Below are 23,590 nucleotides of genomic sequence, written 5' to 3' on the forward strand. Positions count from 1 at the left end.
AAATACTCTCATGAGCTTTTCAGCCAGCTCCGAATGCCTTTAGGGCTGATTCTGAGGCCAGAGTGCTATTTAGGACATCTGCCATTCTATGAGTCTGCTGAGTATCTCACTTCCCATGTTGGATCACTCTCCCCTTTATTTACTCCATCGGTTAGCTTTAGCAGGTACTAGACTTGTCTATGTGTTCCCTTTGACTCCCAGTCCCTTCACCATGACCAACTGTGAACTGAAACTGATCACCTGGAACAGTGAGATGGCATTGGTACATGCCACCTCGATGGGATTGAATTGGAATCCCCTGGTATGCTTCCAACTCCACCACTTGGGGCAAGTCAGCTTGAGCATGTCCCAAATTATACATCTCTTCCCTCTCCCATTCCCACCACCATGTTCAACAGGGATCACATTTCAGTTAATTTTCAACACTTAAGAATAACTGTGCATCAATTACAGATCTAAACCAGTCATATTAAGTAGAACGCGCGGTAGCCTTAGGTGCGGAGCGTGTTTGCGCCCGCTCCTGCTCCTGACTCACCGCTGTTCGCTCTCGCCGAGGAACAAGTAGGTCAGGAAGCCGCGCCGCAGCCATGGCTTTTAAAGACACCGGAAAGACACCTGTGGAACCAGAGGTGGCCATTCACCGAATTAGGATCACCCTGACCAGTCGCAACGTCAAGTCCCTGGAGAAGGTGTGTGCTGACTTGATCAGAGGAGCAAAGGAGAAGAATCTGAAAGTGAAAGGACCTGTTCGGATGCCTACCAAGACACTGCGAATCACTACAAGAAAAACCCCTTGTGGTGAAGGTTCTAAGACATGGGACCGCTTCCAGATGCGAATCCATAAACGGCTCATTGACTTGCACAGCCCTTCTGAGATTGTGAACTGTTATATTTTCAATATTAATTTGTAGAAATTCTTTGTATATTATTGAAATTAACCATTTATCCACAATGTTAAGTTGTAACTCATTTTCCTAGATTTTCATTTGTTTTTGACTGTGTTTTTGGTGCATATGTTTTGAGAATTAATTCCAGCAAGCCTAGAATTTACTAAATTGTTTTTGAAGAACTACCTGTACAGCATTAATGTCTGGTCTAGGTACAAACTGATAGTGTTGTTTTGTAAACATGGGCTTCAAGTGAGTTTGGGAGTAATTTATACCAACTTATTAATGTTGTTTGATAACTGTGAGATTGATTATTTGGAATTGTTCTCATGAAGACTCTAGAAGAGCTTTGTCATACAGGGTGGTTACTTAGCAATAACATGCCTAAATGATCAGCAAAGTAGAAACAGCAGCATCTGAACTCCATTTGAGTCTCCTTTGTTCTCAGGTCTCTTGTACACATGTCAGTGGTTCCTGATCTGAGAGATAAAGTGAATCCTGGTATGAACCTTCATAGAGAATACAGATGGAGTTTGTACCTACCTGCTCCAAAACCTTTGCTGCCAGGCTGCCTTTAGATGTTATGCATACCTTTATTTTAAAGATGTTTTTGTATCACTCTCAAAACAAAACAAAACAAATCCTGTAACACAAACATTGTCACTTGGATCCTGTGTGTCTTCTTTAGCAATCAGAGCCAATCAATTGATGCCACCATCAATGCAATGGCTATCATAACACAAATTTCATTCATTTTTACACAGTCAAATGTTTAATGGTTTATTTATTTATTTGACAGGCATAGTTGCAGAGTTACAGAGAGAGGAGAAACAAGATAGAGAGAGAAAGAGAGAGGTAAAGAAAGAGAGAGAGAAAGAGAGAGAGAGAGGTATCTTCCATCCACTGGTTCATTCCCCAAGTGGCTTCAGTGGCCAGGGCTGGTCCAGGCCAAAGTCAGCAGCCTGGAGCTCCATCTGGGTCTCCCAAACAGGTGGCAGAGATCCAAGTACCTGGGCCATCTTCCACTGCTTTCCCAGACACATTAGTGAGAAGCTGGAGCAGAAGTGGAACATATAGGACTTGAACAGGTTCTCACATGGGATGGAAGGATCACAGGCAGAGGCTTAACCCACAATGGCAGTCCCACAGAGTCAAAATTTTTATCTGCTTTATGGCTTTGGAATTTGATGTCTAATTTTTTATCCAATTGATTATTGGTTTGTTGCACCATCATTCTTGACTTAAGATTTCTTAATTCATTGTAGAATTTTGAGTCTGTTTTATATGTTTCTCTCCTCTCTCTCTTTACCTCTCTCTCTATCTATCTATCTCTCTCTCTCCCTCTTCCTCCTCCTGCTCCTTTTCTTCTCCTCCTCTTCCTCCTTCCAGGTGGACCTTCAGTCTTATATTGATAATTTTCAAGTTCTTCTTTCAAAGTTATTTGACATAATACCGCAAAACCAGTTCACTTACTGAGCCACTGATGGGATTGTTCAGTTTCTTTCAATGTGGCCAAATTCCATTCCCTGGGCCCACAGATTCCTATTAGTCATAGGCCTACAATAGCCTCTTTCTATCTCATTTCCAGAATAGAGGACATTAAATTGTGATCCCCCTTTAATCCTTGCATGTTCACCTAATGTTCAGCAAAACTGCATTTGAAAACAATCAAACCTTTGATATTTTTACCCCTATAGAGAAGTTTCTCTGGATTTTTGAGCCTACTATGCCTTTTTTATTTTTCTATAATCTCACACATTTAGAGCAGAATTTAAAGCTTTATTAGAAATCTACAATAATATGCAAACATACTTACTGAAATTTTCCTTACATATGCTAAAAGAAAATGTGACAGATTTCATAGATATATTTTACTATCTATAGTTGTGCTTTCAAGAACTCTCTTCTAAAACCATGACCAGGAGAACAAAACGCAGCCTTCAGAAGAGTTTAATAAATATCCTCCAATCATTGTCAATCAGGAATCCAGCCAGAATTTCTGACATTGCTGCAGATTTTAATAACCCTAACTACTCACCAGGCAATCTTTCTGTGTAACAACAGATCACAGACATGTCATTCTCACTAACATTCTAAGTGTGTTACTTTGATTAAAAACTAAATTGCTAAACCTTGTACAATAAAAACCAGGTTGCTATAATTATGGGTTTAAGCAGCTGAAAGCATCTGAAAGAATAGCCTCTGATCCCATCTTTCATTGATGTAGGCAGGAGGATTAAAGTTAAAAGACCATCCAGAGGTCTGATATCTAACAGAACACACAGATCAAGTGTCCAAAGTAAGAAACGTTATGATTCAACTGAGATCCAGGTTAAGAGCATTGCAATGCAAAGCCATTAGCTCCCAGAAAAAGGGCTCAGCTTCAACTAAATCTCTAGAGAACTATTGTCCTCCTATTGTAATGAAGTGGAGAAAATTGGGTTCACCAGAATTCCTTTGCAAAGATTACACTAGCTCTGTTTAGAAATGATTCCCATGCACCAGCCTCAGATAGACAGCAAGACTTGCAGGGAAACTGAAAGTTATAGAAATGACCAGAAAGAAATTCTGGGTTATGTCAGGTGGAGAGAGGAATAAAACAAGAGAAAGAAGAACAGGGTATTGCAAACAGGATGGCAAGAGTGTACAATGTGTTTTGTGATCCTTTCTTATATCATTTCCCCACAAATCCAGTAAAGCCCTCAAAAACCTGTAAAGATTTCATGGGAATGTTTTTTATGTATGTGTGGTGACATAAAGGGGATGGAATTATATATCCAGGGTGTCCTGGGGCAAATTAGAAATAGATCACCTGGACGAGGGAGTTCAGGAGCAAAGAGAAGCCCTAGGCATAAGGTCTTCAAATGTTTTCTGTGAAGGACCATACAGTAAATATTTCAGGTCTCATGAGTCAACAGTCTTTGTCATAACTGCTCAACTCTGCCATTATAACATGAAAGCTGTTGGGATCAATTGCATCACAAAATGTTTCTCTTGATATTTTGATCAACTATTTAAAATGTAAAATTTTATTGCTTCTCGGACTTTTGGCTAAGATCAAGTGTAAAAATGTAAAATTTTTACTTAATTGTGCACTTTATAAAAACATTTAAACATGGCTGCAGTTTGCCAACCCCTAGCCTAGGATATGCAGCATAGTGTGCTGTACATTGAGATATAATGCTATAACTAGTACTCAAACAGTATTTTTCACTTTATGTTTCTGTGTGGAAGCAAACTGTTGAAATCTTTACTTAATGTATGCTAAACTGATCTTCTGTATATAAAGAGAAACGAAAATGAATCTTAATGTGAATGGAAGGGGAGAGGGAGTGGGAAAGGGGAGGGTTGTGGGTGGGAGGGACGTTATGGGGGGAAGCCATTGTAATCCATAAGCTGTACTTTGGAAATTTATATTAATTAAATAAAAGTTTAAAAAAAAAAAGAATGCAAGGAAATCATGGAAGGGCCTTGTGACTATCCCCTGCGAATGGAAAAAGGCTAGTTTCTATGTGTGGATTTCATTAGTTCTTGCATTTCCATCTTATTACTTCTAAGTAATCCTATGATCAACTTTTTGAATTCCATTACTGGCATTTCTTCAATTCCATTATCTTCACAATCTAGTATTGAAGTGTTGTGTTCTTTTGGGGGAGTCACGTTGGCTTTCTTATTCTTGTTTCTTGAACTGGTGTATTTGTTATTCAGCATTTGTGGAGATACTCGTTGGTTTCCTCTGGTTTTTTTATTGTTATGGCATTTATCTTTGGACTATGTCTGTGTGGCTTAGTGGAGTGTCTTCTTTCAGGACATACTTAGAGGCATGTGGTGTCCACTGTGTCGCTCCAATTTGCGCAGACATTCCTCTGTTGTTTTCTCCCTAACTCTTCCCTGACACTGCACTATTTCAACTTTTTTTTTTAAACTTTTTTTTTTAATTTTTATTAAATGAATATAAATTTCCAAAGTACGATTTATGGGTTACAATGGCTTCCCCCCCATACCGTCCCTCCCACCCACAGCCCTCCCCTTTCCCACTCCCTCTCCCCTTCCATTCACATCAAGATTCATTTTCGATTATCTTAATATACAGAAGATCAGCTTAGTATACATTAAGTAAGGATTTCAACAGTTTGCTCCCACACAGAAACATAAAGTGAGGAATAATAGATGATTTTTTTAAACGATGATGAAATCAGAGCAGACCTATTGTCATGTTTAATCCCAGTGAGAGTCAAGTTGGGAATTGATAATTTCTTTTTTTTTTTTTACAGAGGATCAGTTTAGTATGCATTAAGTAAAGATTTCAACAGTTTGCACCCCCATAGAAACACAAAGTGAAATATACTATTTGAGTACTCGTTATAGCATTAAATCTCAATGCACAGCACATTAAGGACAGAGATCCTACATGAGGAGTAAGTGCACAGTGACCCCTGTTGTTGACTTTACCAATTGACACTCCTGTTTATGGCATCAGTAATCTCCCTATGCTCCAGTCATGAGTTTCCAAGGCTATGGAAGCCCTCTGAGTTCTCCGACTCTTATCTTGTTTAGACAAGGTCATAGTCAAAGTGGAGGTTCTCTCCTCCCTTCAGAGAAAGGTACCTCCTTCTTTGAAGACCTGTTCTTTCCACTGGGATCTCACTCACAGAGATCTTTTGCCAGAGTGTCTTGGCTTTCCATGCCTGAAATACTCTCATGGGCTTTTCAGCCAGATCCGAATGCCTTTAGGGCTGATTCTGAGGCCAGAGTGCTATTTAGGACATCTGCCATTCTATGAGTCTGCTGAGTATCTCACTTCCCATGTTGGATCACTCTCCCCTTTATTTACTCCATCGGTTAGCGTTAGCAGGTACTAGACTTGTCTATGTGTCCCTTTGACTCCCAGTCCCTCCACCATGACCAACTGTGAACTGAAATTGATCACCTGGAACAGTGAGATGGCATTGGTAAATGCACCTCGATGGGATTGAATTGGAATCCCCTGGTATGCTTCCAACTCCACCACTTGGGGCAAGTCAGCTTGAGCATGTCCCAAATTATACATCTCTTCCCCCTCCCATTCCCACTCCCATGTTCAACAGGGATCACATTTCAGTTAATTTTCAACACTTAAGAATAACTGTGCATCAATTACAGAACTAAATCAGTCATATTAAGTAGAACAGATTAAAAAAACTACTAAGAGAGATAATGTATTAAGTTGTTCATTAACAGTCAGGGCTATGCTGATAAAGTCATCGTTTCCCATAGTGTCCACCTCACTCCAACAGGTTTCCCTCTTGGTGTCCAGTCAGTCGTCACCGATCAGGGAGAACATATGGTATTTGTCCCTTTGGGACTGGCTTATTTCACTCAGCATGATGTGTTCCAGATTCCTCCATTTTGTTGCAAATGACTGGATTTCGTTGCTTCTTACTGCGGTATAGTATTCTAAAGAGTACATATCCCATAATTTCTTTATCCAGTCTACCGTTGATGGGCATTTAGGTTGGTTCCAGGTCTTAGCTATTATGAATTGAGCTGCAATAAACATTAGGGTGCAGACCGCTTTTTTGTTTCCCAATTTAATTTCCTTTGGGTAAATTCCAAGGAGTGGGATGGCTGGGTCGAACGGTAGGGTTATCTTCAGGTTTCTGAGGAATCTCCAGACTGACTTCCAAAGTGGCTTGACCAGTTTGCATTCCCACCAACAGTGGATTAGTGTCCCTTTTTCCCCACATCCTCGCCAGCATCTGTTGTTGGTAGATTTCTGCATGTGACCCATTCTCACCGGGGTGAGGTGAAACCTCATTGTGGTTTTGATTTGCATTTCCCTGATTGCTATTGACCTTGAACATTTTTTCATGTGCCTGTTGGCCATTTGGATGTCCTCTTTTGAAAAATGTCTATTGAGGTCCTTGGCCCATCTCTTAAGTGGGTTGTTGGTTTTGTTTTTGTGGAGTTTCTTGATCTCTTTGTAGATTCTGGTTATTAACCCTTTATCTGTTGCATAGTTTGCAAATATTTTTTCCCATTCTGTTGGTTGTCTCTTCACTCTCCTGACTGTTTCTTTTGCAGTACAGAAACTTCTCAATTTGATGCCATCCCAATAGTTGATTTTGGCTTTGACTGCCTGTGCCTCCCGGGTCTTTTCCAGAAATTCTTTGCCTGTGCCAATATCTTGAAGGGTTTCTCCAATGTTCTCTAGTAACTTGATGGTGTCAGGTCGTAGATTTAGGTCTTTAATCCATGTTGAGTGGATTTTTGTGTAAGGTGTAAGGTAGGGGTCTTGCTTCATGCTTCTGCATGTGGAAATCCAGTTTTCCCAGCACCATTTATTGAATAGACTGTCCTTGCTCCAGGAATTAGTTTTAGATCCTTGATCAAATATAAGTTGGCTGTAGATGTTTGGGTTGATTTCTGGTGTTTCAATTCTGTTCCATTGGTCTATCCATCTGTTTCTGTACCAGTACCATGCTGTTTTGATTACAACTGCCCTGTAGTATGTCCTGAAATCTGGTATTGTGATGCCTCCGGCTTTGTTTTTGTTGTACAAGATTGCTTTAGCTATTCGAGGTCTCTTGTGCCTCCATATAAATTTCAGCACCATTTTTTCCAGATCTGAGAAGAAGGTCTTCGGTATCTTGATTGGTATTGCATTGAATCTGTAAATCGCTTTTGGGAGAATGGACATTTTGATGATATTGATTCTTCCAATCCATGAGCATGGAAGATTTTTCCATTTCTTGGTATCCTCTTCTATTTCTTTCTTTAAGGTTTTGTAATTTTCATCGTAGAGATCTTTAACGTCCTTGGTTAAGTTTATTCCAAGGTATTTGATTGTTTTTGTAGCTATTGTGAATGGGATTGATCTTAGAAGTTCTTCCTCAGCCATGGCATTGTCTGTGTATACAAAGGCTGTTGATTTTTGTGCATTGATTTTATATCCTGCTACTTTGCCAAACTCTTCTATGAGTTCCAATAGTCTCTTAGTAGAGTTCTTTGGGTCCCCTAAATAAAGAATCATGTCATCTGCAAAGAGGGATAGTTTGAGTTCTTCCTTCCCAATTTGTATCCCTTTAATTTCTTTTTCTTGCCTAATAGCTCTGGCTAGAACCTCCAGAACTATATTGAATAGCAGTGGTGAGAGTGGGCATCCCTGTCTGGTACCAGATCTCAGTGGAAATGCTTCCAACTTTTCCCCATTCAATAGGATGTTGGCTGTGGGTTTTTCATAGATCGCTTTGATTGTATTGAGGAATGTTCCTTCCAAACCCAGTTTGCTTGGAGTTTTCATCATGAACGGGTGTTGTATTTTATCAAATGCTTTCTCGGCATCTATTGAGATAATCATATGGTTTTTCTTCTGCAGTCTGTTAATGTGGTGTATCACATTGATTGTTTTGCGCACATTAAACCATCCCTGCATACCAGGGATAAATCCCACTTGGTCTGGGTGGATGATCTTTCTGATGTGTTGTTGCATTCTATTGGCGAGAATTTTATTGAGGATTTTTGCATCTGTGTTCATCAGGGATATTGGTCTGTAATTTTCTTTCAATGCTGCATCTTTTTCCGGCTTAGGAATTAAGGTGATGCTGGCTTCATAGAAAGAATTTGGGAGGATTCCCTCTTCTTCGATTGTTCTGAATAGTTTGAGAAGAATTGGAGTTAGTTCTTCTTGAAATGTCTGATAGAATTCAGCAGTGAATCCATCTGGTCCTGGGCTTTTCTTTGTTGGGAGGGCCTTTATTACTGTTTCAATTTCTGTCTCAGTTATGGGTCTGTTTAGGTTTTCGATGTCTTCCTGGTTCGATTTAGGCAGGTTGCATGTGTCCAGGAATCTATCCATTTCTGATAGGTTTCCCTGTTTGCTGGCATACAAGTCCTTGTAGTAATTTCTGATGATTCTTTTTATTTCTGTGGTGTCTGTTGTTACGTTTCCTTTTTCATCTCTGATGTTATTGATTTGGGTCTTTTCTCTTCTTTTTTTAGTTAGTTGGGCCAATGGGGTGTCAATTTTGTTTATTTTTTCAAAAAACCAGCTCCTCGTTTGGCTGATTTTTTGGAATGTTTTTCTTGATTCAATCCTGTTGATTTCTTCTCTGATTTTAATTATTTCTCTTCTCCTACTAGATTTGGGTCTGGTTTGCTGTAATTTTCTAGATCCTTGAGGTGAATTGAAAGCTCATCTATTTGGTGCCTTTCCAATTTCTTGATGTAGGCACCTATTGATATAAACTTTCCTCTTAACACTGCTTTTGCTGCATCCCATAAGTTTTGGTATGTTGTGCTGTTATCCTCATTTACTTCCAGAAAGTTTTTGATTTCTCTTTTGATTTCTTCTATGACCCATTGTTCATTCAGGAGCATGTTGTTCAATCTCCATGTGTTTGCATATGCTCTAGAGATTCCTGAGTTGCTAATTTCCAACTTCATTCCTTTATGGTCTGAGAAGCTGCGTGGTATGATTCTAATTCTTTTGAATTTGCTGAGACTTGCTTTATGGCCTAGTATGTGGTCAATCCTAGAGAAGGTTCCATGCACTGCTGAGAAGAATGTAAAATCTTTAGCTGTAGGACTGAAAGTTCTGTATATATCTGTTAGATCCATTTGGGCTATAGTGTCGTTTAAATCTATTGTATCCTTGTTGATCTTCTGACCGGATGATCTGTCTATTTCTGAGAGTGGAGTATTGAAGTCCCCCAGTACTACTGTATTGGGGTGTAAGTCTCCCTTTAAGTCCGTTAATAAATCTTTTAGATAAACTGGTGCCCTGTAGTTAGGTTCATATACATTGATAATTGTTACATCTTCCTGTTGAATTGATCCCTTAATCATGATATAGTGTCCCTCTTTGTCTCTCTTAACAGTTTTTGTGGTAAAGTTTATGTTGTCCGATATTAAGATGGCTACGCCCGCTCTTTTTTCATTTCTGTTGGCATGGTATATCTTTTTCCAGCCTTTCACTTTCAGTCTGTATGGATCTTTGTTGGAAAGATGTGTTTCTTGTAAGCAGCAAATAGACGGGTTTTGTTCCTTAACCCAATCAGCCAATCGGTGTCTTTTAACTGGACAGTTCAGGCCATTCACGTTCAATGTGACTAATGATAAGTGGTAACTTTGCCCTGCCATTTGCCAAAGATAAGTTCTAATATATGCTTTGAATTCCCTGTGATCTTTTGCTGTGAGCTTTCCTTCCTTGGTTTCCTTCCTTTACCTTCGTTCATATTGATGACCGTGTTTCTGTGTTTCTGTGTGTAACACATCTTTAAGCATCTTTTGCAGGGCTGGACGAGTGGCGACAAATTCTTTCAATTTCTGTTTGCAATGGAAAGTCTTTATTTCACCTTCATTCACAAATGATAGCTTTGCAGGATATAATATTCTGGGCTGGCAGTTGTTCTCTCTTAGTACCTGGGCTATATCTCGCCATTCCCTCCTAGCTTGTAGAGTTTCTGATGAGAAGTCAGCGGTGAGTCTGATTGGAGATCCTCTGAGAGTAATCTGACGTTTCTCTCTTGCACATTTTAGGATCTTTTCTTTATGTTTTACTGTGGAGAGTTTAATTACAACGTGTCGTGGTGAGGGTCTCTTTTGGTCGTGTTTATTAGGGGTTCTGTGAGCTTCCTGTACTAGGATTTCTCTGTCCTTCTCCAAACCTGAGAAATTTTCTGCTAATATCTCACTAAAAAGGCCTTCTAATCCTTTCTCCCTCTCCATGCCTTCAGGAACTCCTAGAACCCGAATGTTGGGTTTTTTAATAGTATCCTGAAGATTCCCGACAATATGTTTTAGATTTCTAATTTCCTCTTCTTTTCTTTGGTCTGACTGTATCCTTTCCTGTTCTCTGTCTTCTAAGTCCGATATTCTCTCTTCTGCTTCACCCATTCTGTTTGTAAGGCTCTCTATTGTGTTTTTCATTTGATCTATTGAATTCTTCACTTCAGTCACTATCACAGTTTCCTATTGTACTAGTTGTTTCGTTTCATTTTGATTCCTCCTTAATATTTCATTTTCACGAGAGAGATTTTCTATCTTGTCCATTAAGGATTTGTGTAGTTCAAGAATTTGTTTTTGAGAACTTCTTAATGTTCTTATCAATTTTTTGAGATCTGCTTCTTGCATTTCTTCTATGTCATCATCTTCATAATCTTGAATTGGGGTGTCTTTTTCATTTGAGGGCGTCATGGTGACTTCCTTGTTTTTATTACCTCGGTTTTTGCGTTTGTTATTTGGCATATTGGAGATATTTGGTTTCTTCACTGTGGTGCTTTTTCTTGTTATACTATGACTCTAGATTAAGTGGACTATCTGTTTTTGATGGAGCCTTAGGGCTTGAGATGGGTGTGGCCTGAGAGCTCTGTTTGGTGTGCCAAAGGTGACACTCCCAGGTTAGGCGTGGTAAATCTCTCTCTCTCTCTTTCTTTTTTTTTTTTTCTTTTTTTGATTCAAAAGGGAAGTTATTCCGCACAGCTGAACGAAGTTGGAGGTAGTTAGCAGGCAAATGATATACCCACAGGAGCCAGAGATCGGAAGCTCTTTCCCAAGGACCACACAGGGAATCTGTTTGGCCCTCAGAGTGGGCTCAAATTCTCCTTCAGTCTCCCACTGGGTTGCCAAAGTTATGGAATTGTAGCGTCTCTGGAGAGTGCTCACGTGAATTCTGTGAGTTCTCTCCCCCACCGTCTCTTTTTTCACAGTCTCAGTTCAGTAGCACCACAAATTTACTAGGTCCTAATCTCCTGTTAATTCGCCCCACCCAGAGTCAGGTTTTTCTGCTAGGCTCAGGGCCGGTGCAGACCTGAGGTCGCTCTGCTTATGACGTATGTCCAAGATGGCGCCTGCTCTTTGTCTTGCTCGCCCTTGAGAGGTGAGCGGAGAGAGAGAAACCCATGTCTGTACCAGTCACCCTTTTTTTTTCTCTCTCTCTCTCTTCCAGCTAGCCTGGCGAACTTCCCCCCGCCGGGGGTCGTTCCCTCTAGTCTCCTCTCTCCGCTTGCCTGCCGGTGTCTCGGGCTATTGAGGTTCGGCTCACCTCGCGTTCCAGCGCTGGTGTGTTGAGTCTGCCGCTGGTGTCCCGAACTGTGGGCTCCCACGCTCTCCACGCAGGTCCGCTGTGAGTCATGCATTCCGGAAGAGTTTCTTCTGCTGTTTCCTCCCCTACTCTTCCTTGAACCTGCAGTATCTCCACTTTTATTAAACTATCTCTCCCCAGACTATCAGTGTGCTCCCTTCCTATTCCGCCATCTTGCCGCTAATCCCTATTTCCACTTTTTTTTAAGCTATCTTCTCCTAGACTAGAGCAGCAAGCTCCCTCCCTACTCCGCCATCTTAATCCCCTCTAAGGGTACATTTAAAAAAGTGCCATGGGACCCCAAATCCCATTAATCTGGGTGGTAAAAATGTCATATTAAGTCTTAAAGTGATAATATTAACTGTTAAAGTGAGCATGTAGATAGGATTAAGTGTTAAAGTGATCAGATAAATAGGATCAAGTGTCTGGTAATAATAATAATTATTAAGAAGAGTATGTTCCAACATGGGAAGCAGTCCACACAGCAGACTCATAGAATGACAATTGCTTTAAGTAGCATGCTGACCTCAAAGTCACTCCCTTAAGGCATCCTGGTCTGGCTGGAAAGCTCATGAGAGCATTTCAGGCATAAAAAGCCAAGACACTGTGGCAAAAAATGTTCTACATGAAAGATCTCTGTGAATGAGACCCCAGGGGAAAGGATGTACTTTTTTCTGAAGCTAGGAGGGAACTTCCACTTTGCTTATGGCCTTATCTAAATACTGATGAAGTTTGTGGACTCAAAAGGCTTCCATAGCCTAGAAAGCTCATGTCAAGAGCCTCAGGTGGTCACTGACATCATACATAAGAGCGTTCATTGTTAACAACAGGAGTCACTGTGCACTAACTTCCCTTGCAGGACTTCTGTTCTCAATGAGTTGTATTACGAGAGTCAACTGTAAAGCTTGCTCTCAGTTTTGTTTGTGAGTGTGAGTGCATGTAAATTGTTGAACTCTACTTAGTATAGAGTTAGTCTTCTGTGTATGAAGTTAATTGGAAATGAATCTTCTATGTATAAAGTTAATTGAAAATGAATCTTAACGGAGAATGGGACTGGGAATGGGAGAAGGAGGAGGAATAAGGGTGAGAGTATTGGGAGGGCAGTATGGTGGAAAAAAACACTATATTTCTAAAGTTGTTCTTATGAAATTTGTATTCATGAAATAAAAGGTTTCTTTGTAAAATTAATTAATTTTAAAAAAGACTGGAATTCATTATATCATTGAATTACTGTCTTAGAAACCAGAAGATTAAGATCCTTCTTCTCTGACACCTCTGAGCTACCCACCTTCCCCTAGGGTTGGAGGGAAGTGAAGACCAAAGCAGTTGAAACTTCCTTGAGGCCTCAAAATGATAGTGTAGAAATTCTCAGGTAAGAAGAGAAATTCTATGTGTCCATGAGTCACTCAAATGAAAAGTGCTGAAAACCTGGGAGCCATACGTTGAAGTTGGAGTAATAGAAAATAGAACTTACGAGGAGATAAAACAAGGGGATGTGGACAGACTGCTGAGTTTAAGAAAAGAAATAGATCAGAATTTACATTTCATTTCAGTTTCTATATCAGTTTTTATTTTTCCCCTGGCATTTTAGAAAGTCAATTTTACTTCATAGGTAAAATTTCCTTTCAATTTTATATATTATGACATTTGAAAACTATTACTGGGGCAGGCATTTGGCCTAAGGCTTAAGATGCCAGTGTCCCTAATCAGAGGACCTGGATTAGAGACCTGCCTCCAGTTCCTCACTCCAGAATGCTTAAAGGAGGAAAATGACTGCTTGCAGTTGTGCCCACGCCACCCATGTGGGAGATCTGGATTGAGTTCCTGGTTCCAACCTTCAGCACAGTACAGCCCTACCTACTGTGAGCATTTGGGGAGTGAAATAGCAGACAGGAGAGCTCTCTAGCTCACTCTATCTCTTTTCCCTCTGCTGAAAATAAATAACATTTAGAAAAAGAAAAATCTTCCCAAAAAATCCTAAACATGGTACATAAAATATTAACACCTTGGTTTATGCTAGGTAAATATGGAACATAAAAACTATTAAAGCCTTGAATGGTGCATTCATGCTGTGGTTGTTCAGAAATTCTAAAGCTTCTATAACTTTGGAAATTTTAACTCACTTTAGCCACCATTTCTGAGTTGAGTGCAATACTAAAAGGAGTCATAACAACTTTGACGTGTAGTTTAATTATTACTGGTGTTCATGAGAGGTCACTGCTAATACTTGGTGATAATTTAAGGAAACAGCTAAGGAGTTAGTTTTCATGCTATGAGAATCTTTAAGTTGATTTATGGCTCTAAATTCATTGTGAGTTCCTTCTGATATTCACATCTTTTTAAAAAAAGATTTATTTACTTATTTATTTATTTATTTGAAAGGCAGAGCCACAGAGAGGCAGAGACAGAGATTTGCCATCCACTGGTTCACTCCCTAATTGGCCACAATGGCCTGATCTGGGCAGATCTGAAGCCAGGAACCAGGAGCTTCTTCCAGGTCTCCCACATGAATACAGGGGCCCAAGAACTTGGGCCATCTTCTACTGCTTTCCCAGGCCAGAGCAGAGAGCTAGATTGGAAGCAGAGCAGCCGGAACTCATTCTGGCACCTGTATGGGATGCTGGCACTGGAGGCAGCAGCTTTACCCATTAAGCCCCCCATACACATCTTTTTTTAAAACAAAGATAGAGCTATAATGAGAGAGAGAGACAGAGAGACAGAGAGATGTTCCATCTTCTGGCTCATTCCCTAAATGGCCACAATTCCCTAAATGGGCTAGGCCAAAGCCAGGAGTCAGGAACTCCATCCAGGTCTCCCACATGAATGGCAGGGGCCCAAGAACTTGGGCCATCATCCATCACCTTCCTAGGAACATTACCAGGAAGCTGAATTGGTAGAAGAACAGCAGGGACTCAAACTAGCACTTAGAAAGGAGATACTGGAGTTGCAAGCAGAAACTCAACCACTGGACCACAATACTGCCCCTCCTCCCACCATCACATCCTAAGCAAAATTTGAAAACAAATTATCAAGAGAAATTTTGGTTTTATCAGATGTAGATAGCCTTTATTTACCATTTACATACTTCAATATCTTGCAGATCCTTACAAAGATACTATGATCTGTAAATGGCATCCCTACCTATTGGACTGCAGTCCACTGTGGTTCACACTCAAACCCGCCATCTGGATGAGAAATCCTGGCAGCTTGTAGAGCTCTGTTCCATGCTAGTACAGTGCTTTGCAATGCTGTTGACTGTGGAGATATTTCAAAACACACAGTCAAATTCCCAGCCCATTAGCTTAGCTTTCCAGAATGGCCCAGCTCTACATTAACTTGGAAAGTTCTCCTAGGTAATGAATATCCCGGGGTATATTAGAGCCATTGGCTTAGCACTTTGTCTAAATCTGCTTTTGTTGTCAGATTGCTGGGTAGGATTTAATTGCTCCATCTACTTGGTGCTAATCTCTTCCAGTTGCATATTTTTGTACTACCAGACTGTTGCCTTCTCTTTTTCCAGTTTTTGAGAACATGAAAGACTTTTATAATTAAAGTTGTAGAAGAAAAGAAATTCAGTGGCTGGCATGGTAGTACAGCAGGTTAAGCTGCCTTCTGTGATACCAGCATCCCATGTGGGCATGGGTTCAAGTCCCAGCTACTCCAACTCCATCCAGCTCCCTGTTAAAGCACCTGGAAAAGCACTGGAAGATGGTCCAAGGACCTGGGCTCCTGAAAACCATGTGAGAGACCCAGACTGAGTTCCAGGATCCTAGCTTGGGCCTGGAACACCCCAAACATTGAGGTCATTTGGAAAATGAACAAGCAGATGGAATCTCTCTCTCTCTCTCCCTCTCATTTTCCCTCCCCCATACCTTTCTCTCTGTTTCTCTCTGTAACTCTGTCTTTCAAATAAATGAATATATCTTTATTTAAAAAAATTTAAAAATAAACATCTTTGGATTGTTTTCAAATTATTTTTTTTCTTATCTTCCTTTTTTTATTTTTTAAGGTCCTAGGGGGAAAACAGAAAGAACAAGGAAGCTACACATTAAGGCTTGCTCAGATGTTATAGAATAGATATTGGTAATTAGGAGCTTAAGTTTGCTCTGAGCAGAGAGGGGTGTATTTAAGTCAATTTTATTGGTTAATAATGTACAATTCAGAAGAATTGGCTCATTTTAAATGTGTCTGAATGAGTTTTAACAAATTCTTCACACAGACACACTTTACCACAGTAATCAAGGTATAGAATTCTATTACCCCCAAAAAAGTTTTTCTGTGCCCATTTGCAGTCAAGTCTTCTAAACCCTAAGCCCCAGGTAACCATTTGTCTGCTTTTTGCTACTGTAGACAAGTTGCCTTTACCAGAATTTCAGGTAAGTAGAATCATGCCACTTGTAACTATTGAAGATTAGACTTCTATCATTTTACATAGCTCTATCCTGCTCTTCTATATTGCTACATATATTGCTTTTGATGGCTGTTTGACATTCTGTTATATGGATACATCATGGTGCCTTTATGCATTCACCTGTTGATGAACATTTGAGTTGGATTCAGGTTGGGAACCATATGTATAATACTGCTACAAACATTTTTATGCAAATCTTTTCTTGGATATATGTTTTCTTCTTTCTTGGGTAAACACCCAGAGAAGTGGAATTTCTCAGTCATGGTTAACATTTTAAGAAAATGCAAAACTTTTAAGTTTGTACCATTGTATACTTTCAGTGGCAAGGCACAGTGTTCCACATCCTTTCCATCACTTTGTGTGGCTGCATATTTTCATGGTAGTCAGTCAAGTGGGCTTGCAAATCAAATCTTATAACTTTAATTTGTATTTTTGTGCCAATGATGTGCAGTATCTTTTCATATGCTTACTGACGTTATTTGTAAGGTGTCCACTCAAATGTCTTACCATTTCTCCTGGTTTATCCTATTATTATTGACTTGTAGAGTTTATTATGTATTCTAGAGAGAAGTCCTTTGTGAGATATCTGTATTATTAATCATTTCTCTCAGCCTATGCTTTGCATTTACATTTTTGTCAGTTCAAACTGCCACACCAGGTTACACTAAAAGGAGCTGCTTCAATTATCTGGTGAACCATAGGGCTTCATGGTGTTTCTTTTCATTAATTTTTTATTGTAATTTTTAATTAGTTTTTAACAGATTCACTGTGGATTTGTAGATGCAATTCTAAGAACATGATGATAGTCCCTTCCTCCCTCCCTTTTCCATGATGTTTCTTTCTTTTTTAAGAAATTTTGGGGGCCAGCGCCATGGCTCACTTGGTTAATCCTCCCCCTGCAGTGTCAGCATCCCATATGGGCACTGGGTTCTAGTCCTTGTTGCTCCTCTTCCAGTCCGGCTCTCTGCTGTGGCCTGGGAAGGCAGTGGAGGATGGCCCAGGTACTTAGGCTCCTACACCCACATGGGAGACCAGGAGGAAGTACCTGGCTCCTGGCTTCGGATCAGCACAGTGCCAGCCATAGTGGCCATTTCGGGGGTGAACCAACGGAAAGGAGACCTTTTTCTCTGTCTGTCTCTCTCTCTCACTATCTTATCTCTACCTGTCAAATAAATAAATAAATAATAATAAAATTTTTTAAAAGAAATTTTTATTTATTTGAAAGTCAAAATTAACAGAGGGGAGAGAGAGAGAAAGGGAGAGAGAGATGCCTTCTATCCTCTGGTTCACTCCCCAGATGGCTACAATGACCAGAGCTGGGCCAGGAACCAGGATCTTCTTCCAGGTCTCCCATGTGGGTGGCAAGGGCCCAGAACTTGGAATCTTATGCTGTTTTTCCCAAGCTATAAATAGAGAGCTGTATTGGAAGTGGAGCAGCCAGGACAGGAACCAGAGCTCAAACCAGCATTGCAGGCAGTGGCTTTTCCCACTACACCACAACACTGACTCCTCCATGATGATTCTAAAGTCTCAAGGAGATGAGACTTGACTAAAGTGCTTTATCTATGGGGCAGTAAACCTGGAGTAATTTTATTAAAATTCTATAAGAAACTAGATAACCAGGTTTCATCAAATATCTTATTTTCCAGCGCAGTGCTTCCCACAGGGAAGTGTGGTTAGTATCCCCACTGTGAATCAGAAAGTATGAAGTAGGACCTCCAATTCTGCATTTCTAACAATCTCGTATGATGTGACTCTTCCAGGGACCACACTTCAAGTAGCAAAGTGAGTAGAGCCAAAACAGTTTCAAAAACAAAAATACACAAGAATTCATCTCCGTAGTTTTAGCAAAATGTTCCAGGATCACTCATAAACCTGTCAAGTCTGTCCCAACACCATTATCCCTATGTATTCCAAACATCCCAACCTACATCATGCCACTCACAGGGACTGATTTGTAAGTAAAGGTGTCTGAGAAGTAAGTATGGAACAAGAGATATGGGAGAGAGGAGAGCATGAGGAGGGGCCAGAAAGAATAAAATGCCATATGCAGACTGAGTTACTAGGTTAGCTAAATATAGTGAATTTTTCATATTATTCTACATACAAACCAGTGTTTATTTTTATTAGATTTTATTTTTAGAGCAGCTTTATATTCTCATTAAATTGAATGGAAGCTATAGAGATTTTTCATATACCTCCTGCAAGTTAATGTTTTCAATGCTAAAAAAGATGATTTGGCCAATTTGGGACATAGCATAACTATCCCTTTAGATGTGTGGTGTGGGAGACAAAATGGTTCTATTTCATCAACTCACATTTAGGAAGATTTAATACAAGATTTTCAAAAGCATAAAATGGCCAATCAAGAATGCTTTATAACAGCTGGTATCAAAAGGTTCATCCTCAATCAGCAGCACTTAATGTATTCCCATTAAGTAAACTCACACCTCAATTGCAGTAGCTCAGAAAGTCATTCCTGTCTTCCATCACTTTAACACTTGGCAAAGTAAAACTTCTGTGTCTGTGTTTTGGAATCAAAGTCCAATCGACCAGAAATTGTCCCAGGGAACAGACAGTTAATGTAACTCTGATTCATTTGTAAAGAGATGATGGGCTAGTGCTGTGGTGTATGTAGCTGGTGAGGTCATAGCTGCAGTGCTGGCATCCCATATGGGCGCCAGTTCGAGTTCTGGCTACTCCGCTTCCAATCCAACTCTCTACCATGGCCTGGAAAAGCAGTAGAAGATGGACCAAATCCTTGGGCTCCCACACCTGCATGGGAGATAGGGAGGAAACTCCTGACTCCTGGCTTCAAACTGACTCAGCTCTAGCCATTGCGGTCAACTGGAGAGTGAATCAATGGATGGAAGACCTCTATCTAACTATCTATCTATCTACATATCTACCTATCTCTCTGCCTCTGCCTCTCTGTAACTCTGTCTTTCAAATAAATAAATAAATCTTGAGAGAGAGAGAGAGAGAGAGAGAGAGAGAAAGAGAGAGAGAGAGAGAGGTGGGTATTGTGATATCTCAGCCGTCCCAAACTGGGAAACTAATATGAATAAATTCTCAGTTTCCTGAAAGCAATTTAACCACATTAAATCATTTTTTATGACTAAACCAATAGCAAAGTTTTTCCAGAACTTACCCCCAAAAACTCACTTCCTTTCTTGCCAATTCCTGTACTACCATTAGTATTTGACACTGCTAATTGCCTACGAAAATCCATTATCCTGTTATTCTAAAATAATATAATTTAAGCAATAGTTGACCTACTAACACTGTATTTCCTCACCATTCTTGAAGCCAAGTGTAGCCATGTGATTGTTGTCATCAATTTAAAATAAGCATTAGTGTCCAACTTGACCTTTCACTTATTTGTGAGAAAAAATTACCTGGGGGGCGCCTGAAATTCAGATTGACCATGCAGATAAACATAAGACCCCAGACCAGGGAAGAACCACAAAACACAAGAAACCTAATCCCAGAATCACTGTGTGCAGCAGAGACATCCTTGCCTGGACTGCTCACCTCAAAACTCCCATGTGAGACATAAGTAAGCCACATTCTTCTTTAGAGCACAATATTTGAAGGCTATGTTGTCAGAGCAGCTTTCCCACAGTCTTTGGAGGAAGCTGTCAACAACGGATTCTCACTACAGTATTCAGATAAAGCAATTTTAAATTTTCCTAGGAAAACTACCCTAACCATCCATTATAATCTACTGTGTTTTCAATAATGAAAGAGATAGCTGTGGGCAAAACTATTTAAAGGCGATTGGAGAAGTTATCCATTTCTAGCACTGTCTGTCCCTGTACTTTAAATAATAAGAGAAATATATTTAAAGGCAAAACAATTTAAAAGATTAGAAAAGACAGTCTTACTTCATTATTAATCATTTTCATTTCCTATACACAGTAAAATATGATGTGTGATATAAAGGAAAAAAACTTGCTTGTCTAAATTATCAAAGTGAATTTTTTTCTTTGTGTGTTTGGCACAGAAGTTAAGTCGTGGCTTGTGATGCCCGCATCATTTCAGAGTGCCTGATTTGAATCTCAGTTCTTCTGTTTCCAATCCAGCTTCCTGCCTGTGTGCACCCTGGGAAGCAGCAGGGAATGGCTCAAGTACTTGGGGTCCTGCCATATATATGGGAGACACGGATTGGTTGCTGGCTCCTGGCTTTGGCCAGCCCTGGCTATTACAGGGATTTGGGGAGTGAACTAGCAGATGAGAGATCCATGTTTGTCTGCCTCTCTTTCTGTCTCTCTTTCAAATAAAATGAAAATAAATTTTTTAAAAATTTAAACAAAGGTACATCACTGTGGTCCCACTGATACTAAAATGTTAATTTTAAATAATGGATAAATTTCTGACAACAAATTCAACTTCTTAGATAGTGTGAACAAATTCATCAATGATACAAAGTAGTCTCCAGGTTTAAAGGTATTCCAGCTGACATCACATGGAAGAGAGACAAACTGTTCATACTGGACTCTGCTCAAATTTCATATTTCAGTGTAAAACAAATAATATAATTTTAAGTCACTAAAGATAGTTTGCTGTACAGCAACATATAAACTGGGGCAAAAGCTGTTCTTAAACATGAGAGAGAAATTTTGATGAAATAGAATATTCAAGTAAACAATAAGCTGATTCACAAAACACACCTCACCAAACTATAAAGGATGGCCATCACTCAGAATATATCCATAAAATTACTTCTCAAAGAAAAACTAAAACATCTCAAAATATTAATAAATTGGCTGGCACCGCGGCTCACTAGGCTAATCCTCTGCCCGCAGCGCCAGCACCGCAGGTTCTAGTCCTGATTGGGGCTGTCCCGGTTACTCCTCTTGTAAACAAACCAATTCAAATTATCTCTTCCAGAATACAGCAAATCAATTTCTAAATGATAATGCAATCATTATCATTATGAAGAGGATGTCAACCTCTTCAGTGCCAACTTCCGAGGGGTTAGATGGGCTAATAAGCAGTTAAGTCAGATCCCAATAGGAATGAGAAAAAGGAGCAGAGTCCCATTAAGAGTAGACAAAGTACTCAACTCCTCCCACAGGTTCCCTGTAGCAACATTTAGTTTTGTTGTGTGCTAAACAGCATTACCAATTCCCATCCCTCTGATGGGTTTCTTAGTTTTATCATGAACAGGCAAGACAGGATTTCAGTTCCAGCTCCATGATGGGTTTCATCCTTACCTCTGATTGGTTGTTATTACACCAGCCCTCTGGTTGACTGTTATTCCAGCCTCCTCATTGGCTGTTATTGTAGCCCTCTGATGGGTTGTTAGCTGTCATTCTGCTTCTCCCTGATTGGCTAAACCTAGATAGGCACTTTTGTGTATAAAAAAACCCAGCACTGGCAAGTTTCCTAGGCAATTCCTCCCTCAAAGCCCCCCCTGACTGCTGCAGCAGGAGGTTTCTCACTTAAATATATCTTAGTTTGCTCACTGTCCCTGTCTGCATGGAAATTCTTCTTCAATATGAGACAAGAACCAAGATTTCTTTCATCATACCATAACAAAATTCCTCCTGCAGAGGCCAACATACAGTCCCCTGGATAATAAGGGCAGACATTTATGGAGTGGATCATCCTTTTTTAAATTGGGCTCTACCACCTGCTGGATCCCTGCAGGCAGAACCCTGGAATACCCCAAGCTCCTGGCAAAGTGGCAGTCCTAGGTAGTGCCCACGTGATTCCCCTGACAAGCTGGAAGCAATCACGGAAGACAACACCTTTACCCAAATGCCAAAGATTTGTCACTGTCTATCTGTTAAAGAAAAACATAGCAAGGGTGACAATACAAGTCTCTTCCTTACAAAGAGAGTCACTTAAATTGCACAAGAGAGGGGCATAAACTGGGAAAAGAAAAAGATAACCTTTCCTGAGCAAGAAGAAAACAGATGAACTTAGAAATTTACACACACTTCTGGGGCCAGCACTGTGGCACACTGGGTTAAGCCACACTGCCTGAGATACTAGAATTCTCCATGAGCAGTGGTTCAAGTCCCAGCTGCTTCACTTCCAATCCAGCTCCCTGCTAATGTGCCTGGGAAGACAGCAGACGATGGCCCAAGTGTTCGGCCCTGCCAGTCATGTGGGAGAGCCAGCTGAATTTCTGGGCTCCTGGCTTCATCCGAGCCCAGTCGTGGCTACTGCAACCATTTGGTGAGTCAACCAGTGGATGAAGGTCTCTCCATGTCTCTCTCTTCTCTGAAACTCTGCTTTTCACACAAAAATAAATAAATCTCTTTTAAAAAAATCTATAGACATTACTTTACCATAGATGAGACAGTGTTTTCCTTAAAGAATAATGTGAGTCAGTACAATAGTTTTCCATTTGAAAAAGGAATGATTCAGTATAAAAGGGAAGAAATGATGAAAATTTTAGAAATGCCATGTTAAAGAGAATCTTGGAGGTCTGGAACTGAAACAATCAGATATAAATAAGAAACTACGAAGAGGATTTTGAATCTCTTCATGCATCCCAAGCCTCTGCAAACCATTGCCAAACTCTGAAAAAGCTACCAATGAAGGCAGTAAAAAGGAACAGAACAGTTCTGGAATGGCCAGGAAGGTGAAGAGGACCAACCCCAGAAGTTCTGTTAGCTGAATCTTGTAGTGATGAAGATAAAGAAAGTGAAGCGGAACCACCAAAAAAGACATCTAAAAGAGAAAAACAGAACAGAGTTGCTGCTAAAAGTAAGATGTCTGTAGGAAGTGCTAATGCTAAGAAGGCAGACAGCAGCAGCCCCAAAAAGTCAAAACAGTTCCAAAAAAGGCAGTGAATCTGAGCACAGCTCTGATCGCATTCTTAATTTAAAATCTGAAGAGGAGACCGAGCTGTGGCGTAGCAGGTAAAGCTGCCGCCTGTGAAGCTGGCGCCAACTCGAGACCCAACTGCTCCACTTCTGAGCCAGCTCCCTGCTGATGCACCTGGGAAGGCAGCAGAAAATGGCCAAAGTGCTTGGGCTGAACAAGATCAAGAGGTATTTATCCTAGGGATGCAAGGGTAGTCACAGAAGAAATAAAAAAAACCATTTGCTCATATTGAAAGATATAGAGGAAGCGTTTGATAAAATTCAGCATTCCTTCATGTTAAAAAAAAAAAAAACAAAACTCCAGTTTGGTAATACAAGGAACATACCTCGAAATTATAAAGGGTCTATATAACAAACCAATAGGAAATATCAAACTGAATGAAAAAAG

General features: G+C 40.1%; 1 protein-coding gene and 1 pseudogene across 1 annotated transcript; both read left to right on the plus strand.

Moving 5' to 3' along the window:
- Window positions 1–587: 587 nt before the first annotated feature.
- On the plus strand, window positions 588–911 carry LOC100350423 (small ribosomal subunit protein uS10-like). The gene has a single exon (XM_051859156.2). It carries the CDS (start codon window positions 588–590, stop codon window positions 909–911), a length of 324 nt encoding a protein of 107 aa, XP_051715116.1.
- A 437-nt stretch (window positions 912–1,348) lies between these two features.
- Window positions 1,349–23,242, plus strand: LOC108177883 (protein DEK-like; annotated as a pseudogene).
- Window positions 23,243–23,590: the final 348 nt, after the last annotated feature.

This window comes from Oryctolagus cuniculus, chromosome 4 (assembly GCF_964237555.1).
Source record: "Oryctolagus cuniculus chromosome 4, mOryCun1.1, whole genome shotgun sequence".
In the NCBI taxonomy this organism is placed as follows: domain Eukaryota; kingdom Metazoa; phylum Chordata; class Mammalia; order Lagomorpha; family Leporidae; genus Oryctolagus; species Oryctolagus cuniculus.